This window comes from Anolis sagrei, chromosome 6 (assembly GCF_037176765.1).
Source record: "Anolis sagrei isolate rAnoSag1 chromosome 6, rAnoSag1.mat, whole genome shotgun sequence".
NCBI lineage: Eukaryota > Metazoa > Chordata > Lepidosauria > Squamata > Dactyloidae > Anolis > Anolis sagrei.
The window spans coordinates 4989713-5004593 of NC_090026.1; the positions used below are offsets into that span (position 1 = coordinate 4989713).

At 42.9% G+C, this 14881-nt stretch overlaps 1 protein-coding gene across 1 annotated transcript in view; it reads left to right on the forward strand.

Annotated features, from left to right (window-relative positions):
• Positions 1-13264, forward strand: part of TRIP6 (thyroid hormone receptor interactor 6) — a 32377-nt gene extending 19113 nt beyond the window's left edge. The window contains exons 6-10 of the mRNA XM_060779855.2: positions 3245-3335; positions 5104-5273; positions 10594-10772; positions 11129-11249; positions 12681-13264. Of these exons, the coding sequence (XP_060635838.2) occupies positions 3245-3335; positions 5104-5273; positions 10594-10772; positions 11129-11249; positions 12681-12812 (693 nt within the window). The 3' untranslated portion in view covers positions 12813-13264. The remainder of the gene's footprint in view (positions 1-3244; positions 3336-5103; positions 5274-10593; positions 10773-11128; positions 11250-12680) is intronic.
• The last annotated feature ends 1617 nt before the right edge of the window (positions 13265-14881 follow it).

A 14881-nucleotide genomic window follows, 5' to 3' on the forward strand; every position in this document is an offset into this window, starting at 1 on the left:
AGAAATGCAATACAATTCACTGGTTGCCCTGACACGACAAATAAAGTATTTATTTATTTATTTATTTATTTCGAACATTTGTACCCTGTCCTTCTCAAACCCCAAACAATGTAACACAAATTGACATTAATTAAAACAATAAGTTATAAAATATCAAATTAAAAGCAGCAATATAACCACATCCAAGTCCAGATCAGCATCCAGAGTTCGAGTTCAAAGCTTGTCACTTATCAGTTTTCATGAATCATTTCGATTACCTGTGAAGCCTGCTACCAAAATGCCTGGTCTCAGAACCATGATTTGAGCTTCTTCCTAAAGGAATGGATAGATGGAGCCTACCTTAAAGATGGCCTCAAAGCCAACCTTAAAAACTCTGGCATAGACACTGAGAACTGGGAAGCCCTGGCCCTTGAGCGCTCCAGCTGGAGGTCAGCTGTGACCAGCAGTGCTGCAGAATTCGAGGAGGCACGAGTGGAGGGTGAAAGAGAAACGTGCCAGGAGGAAGGCGCGTTAAGCCAACCCCGACTGGGACCGCCTTCCAGCTGGAAACCAATGCCTTCACTGTGGGAGAAGATACGGGTCAAGAATAGGGTTCCACAGCCACCTACAAACCCTTAGGGATCGCCTAAGTAAAGTAAGTAATTTTGCTGGGGAGTGTATTCTCCAGACGGGGGAGCACCACTGAGGAGGCCCTGTTGTAAGACTGTAGGATCTATATTTGTTGTTCATTCGTTCAGTCGTTTCCGATTCTTCGTGACTTCATGGACCTGTCCATGCCAAGATCTATATAGCAATATTAAATAACCACTCACAAGCCGTTTTTGCTTTGAAATGGATATATTGCTCGTATCTCTGCAGCAAAGAAAGACACTACTGACTTTTTCCCACCACCACTTCCTTTTACACCAGTGTTTCTCGACCTGGGGGTCGGGACCCCTGAGGGGGTCGTGAGGGGGTCTCAAAGGGGTCGCCAAAGACCACCAAAAAACATAGTATTTTCTGTTACTCATTGGGATTCTGTGTGGGAAGTTTGACCCAATTCTATTGTTGGTCGCGTTCAGAATGCTCTTTGATTGTAGGTGAACTATAAATCCCAATAACTACAACTCCCAAATGTCAAGGTCTATTTTCCCCAGACTCCACCAGTGTTCACATTTGGGCATATTGAGTATTTGTGCCAAGTTTGGTCCAGATCCATCATTGCATGAATCCACAGCACTCCTCTGGATATAGGTGAACTACAACTCCCAATCTCAAGGTCAATGCCCACAAAACCCTTCCAGTGTTTTCTAATCGTCATGGGAGTTCTGTGTGCCAAGTTTGGTTTAAATCCATCGCTGGTGGAGTTCAGAATGCTCTTTGATTATAGGTGAACTATAAATCCCAGCAACTACAACTCCCAAATTACAAAATCAATCCTCCCCCAACCCCACTAGCATTCAGATTTGGGCATATTTGGTTTTTGTGCTCAATTTAGTCCAGTGAATGAAAATACATCCTGCATATCGGATATTTACATTACGATTTATAAAGTAGTAAAATGACAGGTATCAAGTAGCAACGAAAACAATATTATGGTTGGTGGTCACCACAACATATGGAATTGCATTAAGGGGTCACGGCATTAGCAAGGTTGAGAGCCACTGTTTTACACCTTTCCTGCCCACCTCCCCCTCTTCTCAGTTTCCTTAATAAAACTTGTTGCTTCACTGTAGGATCTATATTTGTTGTTCATTCGTTCAGTCGTTTCCGACTCTTCGTGACTTCATGGACCAGTCCACGCCAGGATCTATATAGCAATATTAAATAACCACTCACAAGCCGTTTTTGCTTTGAAATGGATATATTGCTCGTATCTCTGCAGCAAAGGAAGACACTTCTGACTTTTTCCCACCACCACTTCCTTTTATACACCTTTCCTGCCCACCTCCACCTCTTCTCAGTTTCCTTAATAGAACTTATAGAATCATAGAATCAAAGAGTTGGAAGAGACCTCATGGGCCATCCAGTCCAACCCCATTCTGCCAAGAAGCAGGAATATTGCATTCAAATCATCCCTGACAGATGGCCATCCAGCCTCTGTTTAAAAGCTTCCAAAGAAGGAGCCTCCACCACACTCCGGGGCAGAGAGTTCCACTGCTGAACGGCTCTCACAGTCAGGAAGTTCTTCCTCATGTTCAGATGGAATCTCCTCTCTTGTAGTTTGAAGACATTGTTCCATTGCGTCCTAGTCTCCAAGGAAGCAGAAAACAAGCTTGCTCCCTCCTCCTCCCTGTGGCTTCCTCTCACATATTTATACATGGCTATCATATCTCCTCTCAGCCTTCTCTTCTTCAGGCTAAACATGCCCAGCTCCTTAAGCCGCTCCTCATAGGGCTTGTTCTCCAGACCCTTGATCATTTTAGTAATAATAATAATAATAATAATTTGCAAGGAAGCAGAGGAAACAATAGATCACATCCTCCGCTGCTGCAAGAAGATTGCGCAGACAGACTACAAGCAGAGGCACAACACCGTTGCTCAGACAATTCATTGGAACTTGTGCCACAAATACCATCTGCCTGCGACAAAGAACTGGTGGGATCACAAGCTGGAAAAAGTTACAGAGAATGAACATGCCAAACTCCTCTGGGAGTTCCGGATTCAGACAGACAGAGTTTTGGAGCATAATACTCCTTACCTCACGATCGTGTTAAAAAACAAAGTATGGATCGTTGATGTTGCAATCCCAGGCAACAGAAGGATTGAAGAGAAACAACTGGAAAAGCTGACACGATATGAGGATTTAAAGATCGAACTGCAAAGACTCTGGCACAAGCCAGTCAAGGTGGTCCCAGTGGTGATCGGCACACTGGGTGCAGTGCCTCAAGACCTTGGCCTGCACTTAAACACAATCGACGCTCACAAAATTACCATCTGCCAGCTGCAAAAGGCCGCCTTACTGGGATCTGAACTCATTATTCTCTGATACATCACACAGTCCTAGACACTTGGGAAGGGTCTGACGTCTGATCCAATAGAACAGCAAGCAGAGTGTCTGCTGTGGACTCATCTTGTTGTGTTTCAAATAATAATAATAATAATAATAATAATAATAATAATAATAATTCTGTTGATTGTGATTATGTTTATTTGTTTCCTGACTCCGCTCATGGCTTGAGGCATGTTGAATTGCAGAGATAGAACATATAATTGAGGGTTTCTTTTCTTTCTTGTGCTTTCCTTCATATGCGTCCAACTCCAGACCCCTCCAAGCCGCCCCGAAGAGGAGCTGGACCGACTCACGAAGAAGTTGGTCTACGATATGAATCACCCTCCATCAGGGGAGTATTTTGGTAAGCTCTCTGGGAAATTTACACCATTGTCATAAAATAGTTGCCACCTTCTATGGGTGGATCTAAGCATGAGGAAACTTGGGCCCTCCAGGTGTTTTGGACTACAACTCCCACAATTCCTAACAGCTTCTTGTATGCTGCTGCAAAGGTGTTTAGACTGGCTTGCAGTTGTTGTTCTGATTGCGCACAGACTACGTTATCATCTGCATATTGGAGTTCTAGAACAGATGTTATTGTGATATTAATAACTCATTCCACAATGTTCAGTAAGAGGCCGAGCTTCCCGGATGCTTCTGTAAAGGTGTTTAGAGTAGCTCGCAGGTCTTGTTCTGAATGTGCACAGACTACGTTATCATCAGCATATTGGAGTTCTAGAACAGATGTTATTGTGATATTAATAACTCATTCTCAATGTACAGTATGAGGCCAAGCTTCTCGTATGCTTCTGCAAAGGTGTCTAGACTGGCCTGCAGGTGTTGTTCTGATTGCGCACAGACGACATTATCATCAGCATATTGGATTTCTAGAACAGATGTTATTGTGACTCATGTAGTATCTTAAAGACATATTCCGCATTGGATTTAACAATCTGGTTTTAATGTATTTATTTCTCTGTCCTGTATGTGAAAGACCTATCGTCTAACCATTAAGTAAACTACTACTACTACTGTTAATAACTCATTCTCAGTGTTCAGCGAGAGGCCGAGCTTCTCCTATGTTTCTGCAAAGGTGTTTAGACGGGCTTGCAGGTGTTGTTCTGAATGTGCACAGACTATGTTATCATCTGCATATTGGAGTTCTAGAACAGATGTTATTGTGATATTAATAACTCACTCTCAATGTACAGTAAGAGGCCGAGCTTCTCGTATGCTTCTGGAAAGGTGTTTTGACTGACTTGCTGGTGTTGTTCTGAATGTGCACAGACTACGTTATCATCAGCATATTGGAGTTCTAGAACAGATGTTATTGTGACTCATGTAGTATCTTAATGGCATATTCTGTATTGTACTTAAGAATCTGATTTTAATGTATTTATTTCTCTGTCCTGTATGTGAAAGACCTATGGTCGAAGCATTAAGTAAACTACTACTACTACTGTTAATAACTCATTCTCAATGTTCAGCGAGAGGCCGAGCTTCTTGTATGCTTCTGCAAAGGTGTTTAGACTGGCTTTCAGGTCTTGTTCTGAATGCTCACAGACTATGTTATCATCAGCATATTGGAGTTCTAGTACAGATGTTATTGTGACTCATGTAGTATCTTAAAGGCATATTCCATATTGTATTTAACAATCTGGTTTTAATGTATTTATTTCTCTGTTCTGTATGTGAAAGACCTATGGTCTAACCATTAAGTAAACTACTACTACTACTACTACTGTTAATAACTCATTCTCAATGTTCAGTGAGAGGCCGAGCTTCTTGTATGTTTCTGCAAAGGTGTTTAGACTGGCTTGCAGGTGTTGTTCTGATTGCGCACAGACTACGTTATCATCAGCATATTGGAGTTCTGTTAATAACTCATGCTCAAAGTGCTTCAATTAAAAATCAAATTGCCCCTTTGTTGGATGTGTGCCCCATGTTTGGAAGATCCATTCCTTGTAGAAGGAATGCAATCAGGCTTGACTTTGACTGCCAAGGCTCAAAGCTATGGAGTAATGGGAGTTCTAGTTTGACAAGGCCTTTTTGTCTTCTCTGCCATCAAACTGCATTCGTTCTGCATTGTGCAGGGCTGCTTCCTTGTTCATCGCTTTTCCAACCTTTTGTAGGGCGGTGTTCCCGGTGCGGGGAGAATGTGGTGGGGGACGGGACGGGCTGCGTGGCCATGGACCAGGTCTTCCACGTGGAGTGCTTCACCTGCGCCACCTGCCGATGCCGCCTCCGAGGGCAGCCCTTCTACGCCATCGACCGGCGCTCCTACTGCGAGTCCTGCTACATCGTAAGTACCGGGAACATGTCGTGAAGACTTTTCAAACTTTAAGAAGCATTGTTTGTTTATTTATTTATCATGTCAGAAGCAACCAGACATTTGTATTACATTTTTAACAAAACAAACGGACAAAACACAAAGTTTGCAAACTTGGTAGTTGATTAAATGTCCTTTGACCAGTCTCTGGCCACTTGGAGTGCCTCTGGTGTTGCCGCAAGAAAGTCCTCCATTGTGCATGTGGCAGGGCTCAGGTTGCATTGCAGCAGGTGGTCAGTGGTTTGCTCTTCTCCGCACTCGCATGTCGAGGATTCCACTTTGTGGCCCCATTTCTGAAGGTTGGCTCTGCATCTCATGGTGCCAGAGCGCAGTCTGTTCAGCGCCTTCCAAGTAGCCCAGTCTTCTTCTGTGTGCCCAGGGGGCAGTCTCTCATTGAGTATCAGCCATGGATTGAGGTCTGCCACTTTTGGACTCTCACTTGCTGAGGTGTTCCTGCGAGCGTCTCTGTAGATCTTAGAAAACTATTTCTTGATTTAAGTCATTGACGTGCTGGCTGATACCCAAACAAGGGATGAGCTGGAGATGTCTTTGCCTTGGTCCTTTCACTATTGACTGCTACTTCCTGGTGGATGTCAGGTGGTGCAATACTGGCTAAATAGTATAATTATTCCAGTGGTGTAGGGCGCAGACACCCCGTGATAATGCGGCATGTCTCATTAAGAGCCACATCCACTGTTTTAGCGTGGTGAGATGTGTTCCACACTGGGCATGCATACTCAGCAGTGGAATAGCATAGCGCAAGGGCAGATGTCTTCACTGCGTCTGGTTGTGATCCACAGGTTGTGCCAGTCAGCTTTCGTATGATATTGTTTCTAGCACCCACTTTTTGCTTGATGTTCAGGCAGTGCTTCTTGTAGGTCAGAGCATGGTCCAGAGTGACTCCCAGGGATTTGGGTGCGCTGCAATGCTCCAGTGGGATTCCTTCCCAGGTCATCCTCAGAGCTCGGGATGCTTCTCTGTTCTTGAGATGAAAGGCACATGTCTGTGTTTTAGATGGATTAGGGATCAGCTGGTTTTCCCTGTAAAAGGCAGTAAGAGCACCTAGAGCTTCGGAGAGCTTCTGTTCATCCATCTCTTAAGAAGCATTAAAAGGGTCCTTTTATTTCATTCACAACGAGACAGAGTATGCCACACAACAATACAGAGAAACCAAGTAGACACACACAGACTCTAACTCAGGCACGGGCCAACTTGGGCCCTCCCTCCAGGTGTTTTGGACTTCAACTCCCACCATTCCTTACAGCCAAATTCCGATTTTCTTGCTATTTGTTATATATTCCTTCGTATTCAATTTAACTTATTTATTTATTTCATATCAAAAGCATTGCATGTTGTTGTTCATTCGTTCAGTCGTCTCCGACTCTTCGCGACCTCATGGACCAGCCCATGCCAGAGCTCCCTGTCGGCCGTCACCACCCCCAGCTCCTTCAAGGTCAGTCTGGTCACTTCAAGGATGCCATCCATCCACCTTGCCCTTGGTCGGCCCCTCTTCCTTTTGCCTTCCACTTTCCCCAGCATCATTCCCTTCTCCAGGCTTTGCTGTCTCCTCATGATGTGGCCAAAGGACTTCCACTTTGTCTCTAGTATCTTTCCCTCCAGTGAGCAGCTGGGCTTTCTTTCCTGGAGGATGGACTGGTTGGATCTTCTCGCAGTCCAAGGCACTCTCAGCACTTTCCTCCAACACCACAGCTCAAAAGCATCTCTCTTCCTTGGCTCAGCCTTCCCGAAGGTCCAGCTCTCACATCCGTAGGTGACTACAGGGAAGACCATGGCTTGGACTAGGCAATGGATCTTGGTTGCCAGTGTGATGTCTCTACTCTTTACTCTTTTATCGAGACTGGACATTGCTCTCCTCCCAAGAAGGAAGCGTCTTCTGATTTCCTGGCCACAGTCTGCATCTGCAGTCATCTTCCCACCTAGAAATACAAAGTCTGTCACGGCCTCCACGTTTTCTCCCTCTATTTTCCAGTTGTCAATCATTCTTATTGCCATAATCTTGGTTTTTTTGACGTTTAGCTGCAACCCGGCTTTTGCGCTTTCTTCTTTCACCTTGATGAGAAGGCTCCTCAGCTCCTCCTCGCTTTCGGCCATCAGAGTGGTGTCATCTGCATATCTGAGGTTGTTAATGTTTCTTCCAGCCATTTTCACCCCAGCTTTGCATTCGTCAAGCCCCGCACATCCTCGCATGATGTGTTCTGCATACAAGTTAAAAAGGTTGGGTGAGAGGATGCAGCCTTGCCGTACGCCTTTCCCAATCTGGAACCAGTCTCCTGTTCCGTGGTCAGTTCTGACTGTGTCTCCTTGGTCCTTGAACAGATTCCTCAGGAGAGGGGGAAGGGGGCTTGGGATGCCCATCCCACCAGGAACTTGCCACAATTTATTATAATCCACACAGTCCAAGGCTTCAGAAGAGTCAATGAAACAGAAGTAGATGCATTAAAGCATTGCATACATTAGTATAAAACAGATAAAAATAGAAGGAGCACAAGTGGCTAAATATCTTTTGACCAAAAATGGGCAACTATATTATATAACTATATTATATAACTATATATATAAACTACTAGCCATCCCATGCCATGCATTGCTGTGGCTCAGTCTGTGTATATGTGTTTTGTGTGCCTATATTTGTGTATGTATGTATATATTTGTGTATATGTGTATATATATGTATGTGTATATTTGTGTACTGGGGAAAATGGAAGGAAAAAGGAAGAGGGGCCAACCAAGGGCAAGATGGATGGATGGTATCCTTGAAGTGGCTGGATTGACCTTGAAGGAGCTGGGGGTGGTGACGGCCGACAGGGAGCTCTGGCGTGGGATGGTCCATGAAGTCACGAAGAGTCGGAAACGACTGAACAAATGAACAACAACAATGTTTATATGTGTGTTTGTGTGTGTATATATGTGTGTGTGTGTGGTTTTGCGCATGCGTTGTAATATATTTTCTATTTTTTTTTGCCTTTTTAAGACTTTTCTGCTGTGTTTTTCTTTGTTTTTATGAGTGATGGTCACTCATTGGCCTGATACATGAATTGTGTCCAAATTTGGTGTCAATTCCTCCAGTGGTTTTTGAGTTATGTCAATCCCACAAACGAATATTACATTTTTATTTGTATAGATAGTCATTATAATCATAGTTAAGCAAGTTTCCTTCCATGCTAAAAAGTTTTTGGAACTTCAGCGGCCTCTAGTGTTCAGCTGTGGGTACTGCACCATACTTTGGAAAAGTTGCTCTTCAGATTGCATTTCTAAGAATTCTTCTATCTGTATGAGGCAATAGTTGGGAATATCCAAAAATTTGAACTAGAGCTCCCAAATGTACTAAGGGATTCTGGGAGCTGCAGTCCAAAGACACCTCTTTCCATAGTTCTGGCTTATTACAATAATAACAACAACAACAACAACAACAACAACAACAACAACAATATCTTAACAACAACAACAATATCTTACCGGCCTCTCCTTGTGGGTGGTTTGGGCATATTTGTTTTCAAACTTTATTCTGGTGGATTGGTGTGATGGGCTTTATTGTAGCAAAGCTTGGGAAAATACCATTATTATTATTTATTGATTATTGATTTTTATTTATTATTATTGATTCTGGGAGCAACAGTCCTGAAAGACTTGTCTTTTCCAAACTCTGGCTTCCATTTTTCAACCCAACAGGTGACCTTGGAGAAATGTTCATTGTGTTCAATTTGACAAATTCTATTATTATTATTGATTATTATTATTATTATTGATTATTATTGATTCTGGGAGTGGCAATCACAAAAGGCTTGCCTTTTCCATTCTCTGGCGTCCATTCTCCATCTTGACAGGCGACCCTGGAGAAACGTTCGATGTGTTCTATTCCACAAGTTCTATTATTATTATTGATCCTTATTATTATTGGTTATTATTGATTCTGGGAGTGGCAATCCCAAAAGGTTTAACTTTTCCAGACTTAGGCTTCCTTTCTCCGTCCCGACAGATGACATGGGAGAAATGTTCAATATGTTCTGTTCGACAAGTTGTATTATTATTATTATTATTGATTATTGATTCTGGGAACAGAAATCCAGAAAGGCTTGCCTTTTCCATTCCCTGGCTTCCATTCTCCATCTTGACAGATGACCCTGAAGAAATGTTCGATGTGTTCTATTCCACAAGTCTAGTATTATTATTGATCATTATTATTATTGATTATTATTGGTTCTGGGAGCGGCAATCAAGAAAGGCTGGCCTTTTCCATTCTCTGGCTTCCATTCTCCATCTTGACAGGCGACCCTGGAGAAATGTTCGATATGTCCTATTCCACAAGTTCTATTATTATTATTGATCATTATTATTATTGATTATTATTGATTCTGGGAGTGGCAATCCCAAAAGGTTTAACTTTTCCAGACTGTGACTTCCTTTCTCCGTCCCGACAGATGACACGGGAGAAATGTTCAATATATTCTGTTCGACAAGTTGTATTATTATTATTATTGATTATTGATTCTGGGAGCAGCAATCCAGAAAAGCTTGCCTTTTCCATTCTGTGGCTTCCATTCTCCATCTTGACAGATGACCCTGGAGAAATGCACGATGTGTTCTATTCCACAAGTTCTATTATTATTATTGATCATTATTATTATTATTGATTCTGGGAGTGGCAATCTCAAAAGGTTTAATTTTTCCAGACTCTGGCTTTCGTTCTCCGTCCCGACAGATGACCCGGGAGAAATGTTCAATATGTTCTATTCCACAAGTTCTATTATTATTATTGATCATTATTATTATTGATTATTATTGATTCTGGGAGTGGCAATCCCAAAAGGTTTAACTTTTCCAGACTCTGGCTTCTGTTCTCCATCCTGACAGATGACATGGGGAAAATGTCCAATATGTTCTGTTCAACAAATTCTATTATTATTATTGATTATTGATTATTATTATTTATTCTGGAAGCGGCAGCCCAGAAAGACTCTGGATTTTGTTCTTGGTCCTGATAGGTGACCCTGGAGAAATGTTTGATGTGTTCTATTTAACAAATTCTATTATTATTATTGATTATTGGTTATTATTATTATTATTATTATTGATTATTATTGATCCTGAAAGGCTTGCCTTTTCCAGACTCTGGCTTCCATTCTCTGTCCTGACAGATGACCCTGGAGAAATGTTTGATGTTTCAACAAGTTATATTATTGATTATTGATTATTATTATTATTGGCTCTGAGAGTGGCAATCTCGAAAGGCTTGCCTTTTCCAGACTCTGGCTTCCATTCCTGGTCTCAACAGGTGACCCTGGAGAAATGTTCGATGTGCTCCAAGCCGATCATGGACCGGATCCTGAGGGCGATGGGCAAGACCTACCACCCGCAGTGCTTCACGTGTGTCGTGTGCCACCGGTGCTTGGACGGCGTCCCTTTCACCGTCGACGCCACCAGCCAGATCCACTGCATTGAAGACTTCCATCGGTAAGGAGGACTTTGAAGAAAAAATAACAACACCTTTGTGCTGAACTGTATTGATTTTCTGGATGCTAAGCAGGGCCGACCCTGATTAGGATTTGGATGGGACACCGCCAGTTAATGTTTGAGACACTGGCAAAAACCACCTCTGAGAATCCAATTGAAATCCATGAGAGAATTCCAAAGTTTCAAAACTTATCCTTCTGCTCCTGGGAGCCCTCTGGTTCTGATGGACTACAACTCCCATCATCCACAGTCAGAATGGGGCAGGCATGACCTGTGCTCCTTTCCATGTCCTGAGCTCTCTTTTTCTTTGTTTGTTTGTGTTGTTTTCAAGCTTGTTTTGCTTTCTGGCTCCATAGGAAGTTTGCTCCGCGCTGTTCGGTGTGTGGCAACGCCATCATGCCAGAACCCGGGCAGGAAGAGACGGTGCGGATCGTGGCCCTGGACCGCAGCTTCCACATCGGATGCTACAAATGCGAGGTGAGGAATTGGGTGGGGGTCTCCTTCTGGGGAGGGGCTTCAAGCCGTGTGTGGGGCTGAATCCCGTCCTATGGATTGACCTAGGAGTGCATACTTTGCTTCCCAAAATCCCATAAGCTGGTTATGAAGTTGGAATATTATTGTACTGTATTATTATTAGTATTATACTGTATTACAATATTATGATCAATAATACAGGGTTAGTCAAAATGAATAGGCCACAGTAGGTTACAGTAAACATACATATTGGCCTATTCATTTTGACTAACCCTGTATATGTACATACAGTATATTATTCGCATAGGGCATTATTGGTATTATATATTACTACATTGTACTATACCACTATAGGTTAGGTAAAGGTTTTCCCCTGTCATTAAGTCCAGTCGTGTCCGACTCTGGAGTGTGGTGCTCATCTCCATTTCTAAGCCGAAGAGCCGGTGTTGTCCGTAGACACCTCCAAGGTCATGTGGCCAGCATGACTGCATGCAGTGCCATTACCTTCCCGCCGGAGCGGTACCTATTGGATCTATTCACATTTGCATGTTTTCGAACTGCTAGGTTGGCAGAAGCTGGGGCTGACAGCGGAAGCTCACACCACACCCCGGATTCGAACCTGCGACCTTTTGGTCAACAAGCTCTGAAGCTCATTGGTTTAACGCACTACGTCACCAGGGGCTCCTTACTATACTGCAATATTATTTGTAATATTACATGTAATATATAATTATACAATTGTTATATTGTATTACCAGTAGTATTATATAATTTACTCAAATGAGTTTTTTGGCTCTTCTCTGGAAGATCATACTTTTACAAAAGGTTATGATTTCCAAATGGTTGTGAGTGCCTTTTTTCTCCAAAAGGTTATGGAAATTGTGATTTTTCCAAAAGGTTATTGAAAGGTCATGCCTTTCCAACATAAAGTTCCTCAGTGCACCACAAGAGGGAGCTGGAAATGTCATTATGTAAACAAATGCTTGCTTCTTGCAGTATTGTCCTTGCTTCCAGGACCCAAAAGGTTATGGAGATCATGGTTTTCCAAAAGGTTATTAAAGTTCATGCCTTTCCAACTTGCAGTTCCTCATTCCATCACAAGAGGGAGCTGGAAATGTCATGTAAACAAATGCTTGCTTTTTGCAGCCTTGTTGTTGCTTCCAGGACCCAAAAGGTTATGGAGATCATAGTTTTCCAAAAGGTTATTAAAGGTCATGCCTTTCCAACACGCAGTTCCTCATTCCATCACAAGAGGGAGCTGGAAGTGTCATGTAAACAAATGCTTGCTTCTTGCAGTATTGTCCTTGCTTCCAGGACCCAAAAGATTATGGAGATCATAGTTTTCCAAAAGGTTATTAAAAGGTCATGCCTTTCCAGGACCCAAAATATGGCTGCGATTTGGGTTTTCATTGCGAATTCTCTCCCTCGATGCAGGAATGCGGGCTCCTGCTGTCCTCCGAGGGCGAAGGCCGGGGCTGCTACCCGCTGGACGGCCATATCTTGTGCAAGAGCTGCAGCGCACAACGCATCCAAGAGCTCTCCTCCAAGATCACCACCGACTGCTGATTTTTCCAAAAGGTTATGCACCGTCAATTTCCTATAAAGCTCATTTCCTATTTTATTTTTTTGTCTGACTTCCTATCTGCCAAATCCTCCCTTTTCATTGTGCGCCTCTCGAACCTGTCACCCGCTACTTTGCGCACCCTGAACATCGCGTTTGTTCCCAGTTTGAGGAAATAATGGAACAACCTCTTTGGAAAGAAGGTATTTTTTAATTCTTTTGGACTACAGTTCCCAGCATCGGCTAGTAACAGCAGCAATGGGAGGTGCAGTCCAAAACGAAGCTAACTTTCTAAACTCCTGCCTTGCAAACCCCTCCAGACCCATAAGCTGGACTTAGCTGGATGGTTGGGGGCTTTTTGTTGTTCCCCTTCCTTTAATTATCGTCTCAATCAGGCCTGGGCCAACTTGGGCCCTCCAGGTGTTTTGGACTACAACTCCCACAATTCCTAACAGCCGGTAGGCTGTTAGGAATTGTGGGAGTTGTAGTCCAAAACACCTGGAGGGCCCAAGTTGGCCCAGGCCAAGTTTTAATGATACGTGATCAGTCTTGTTCCAGATTCACATATTGAGCGTGCCTTCTCTACTAGGCCGCAGGGTTATTGATATGTTTCTAAAGAACTTGAAAACTCCGCCACTCCTGGCTCGTTATGGCAGGGCTGTGTCAAAATTTTTAATTAAAGATGTGTCAAACTTCCATTTTGTCTGGTGCTTCTTTTTATTTATATATTTATATATATATATTTATATATATAGTATTTGTATTTCACCCTTCTCATCCCGCAAGGGACTCAGGGTGGATCACAATGCACATATACATGGTAAACATGTATGTGGATATGTATATGTGAGTGCATGTGTATATGTATGTGTGTATATGTATGTACTTGTGTGTGTTTGTGCATATATATATACGTGTGTGTGTGTATGAATGTGTGTATGTGAATATGTGAATATGAAATTATCCCATCCAGCCTAACGTTTGGAAGCTCCCTTCCAAGAGATTTCTCTGCTACCATTTCTCAGGCAGGTACAATTCTAGGAGCTTTGGAGGGTGCCCCAAAAGGCCATCTAGTCCACCCCCATTCCACCATGCAGTGAATACACAACTAAAGCATTCCTGAAGGTGGAGAGTCCACATTCCACCTTCAGACAGGTTTTATTTATTTATTATTATTTATTTATTTACAGTTTTTATATTCCGCCCTTCTTCTCACCCCGCAGGGGACTCAGGGCGGATCACAGAGTACACATATATGGCAAACATTCAATGCCAATTTTTGACATACAAACATACACAGAGGCTGTTTAACTTTTTCTGGCCGCCAGGGGAGCTGTCGCTTTCATCGTCCATCTGCGACGCTGATGAAGCACTTCCGCATTCCCCGCATGCTTCCCCACTGGAATGCTTTGCTGGGGTCTTCTTTATGGCATCATAAATTAGTTAATTTAGCCTCCCCACACTTTAATGTGGTACCTAATTTTCCTACTTGACAGATGCAACTGTCTTTCGGGTTGCAAAGGTCGACAACAGGCTACACACAATTGGTTGGAAACCCACTCCAACCTGGGCTGGCTTTGAACTCATGACCTTTTGGTCAGAGTGATCTTTAATATAGCTGACACTCAGCCAGCTGCGTCACAATCCCATATGTATATATGGTGTATTTTGGGGGGGGTTTAAAGTCTGTTCTGCTGGGTTTGTGTGTGTGTGTGTGTTTGTGTGTGCAGCATGTGTGTTAATGGGTTATGAACACTCGTTGGACTGTTAGGTGTATTTTGTCCAAATTTCATGTCAATTCGTCAAGTGGTTTTTGAGTTATGTTAATCCCACAAACGAACATTACATTTTTATTTATATACTAGCAATCCCCTGCCACGCGTTGCTGTGGCCCACATGGGGGTTCTGTGTGCCAGGTTTGGCCCAATTCTATCGTTGGTGGGGTTCAGAATGCTCTTTGACTGTAGGTGAACTATAAATCCCAGCAAATACAACTCCCAGATAGCAAGATTCTATTTTCCCCAAACTCCTCCAGTGTTTACATTTGGGCATATTGAGTATTTGTGTAGAGTTT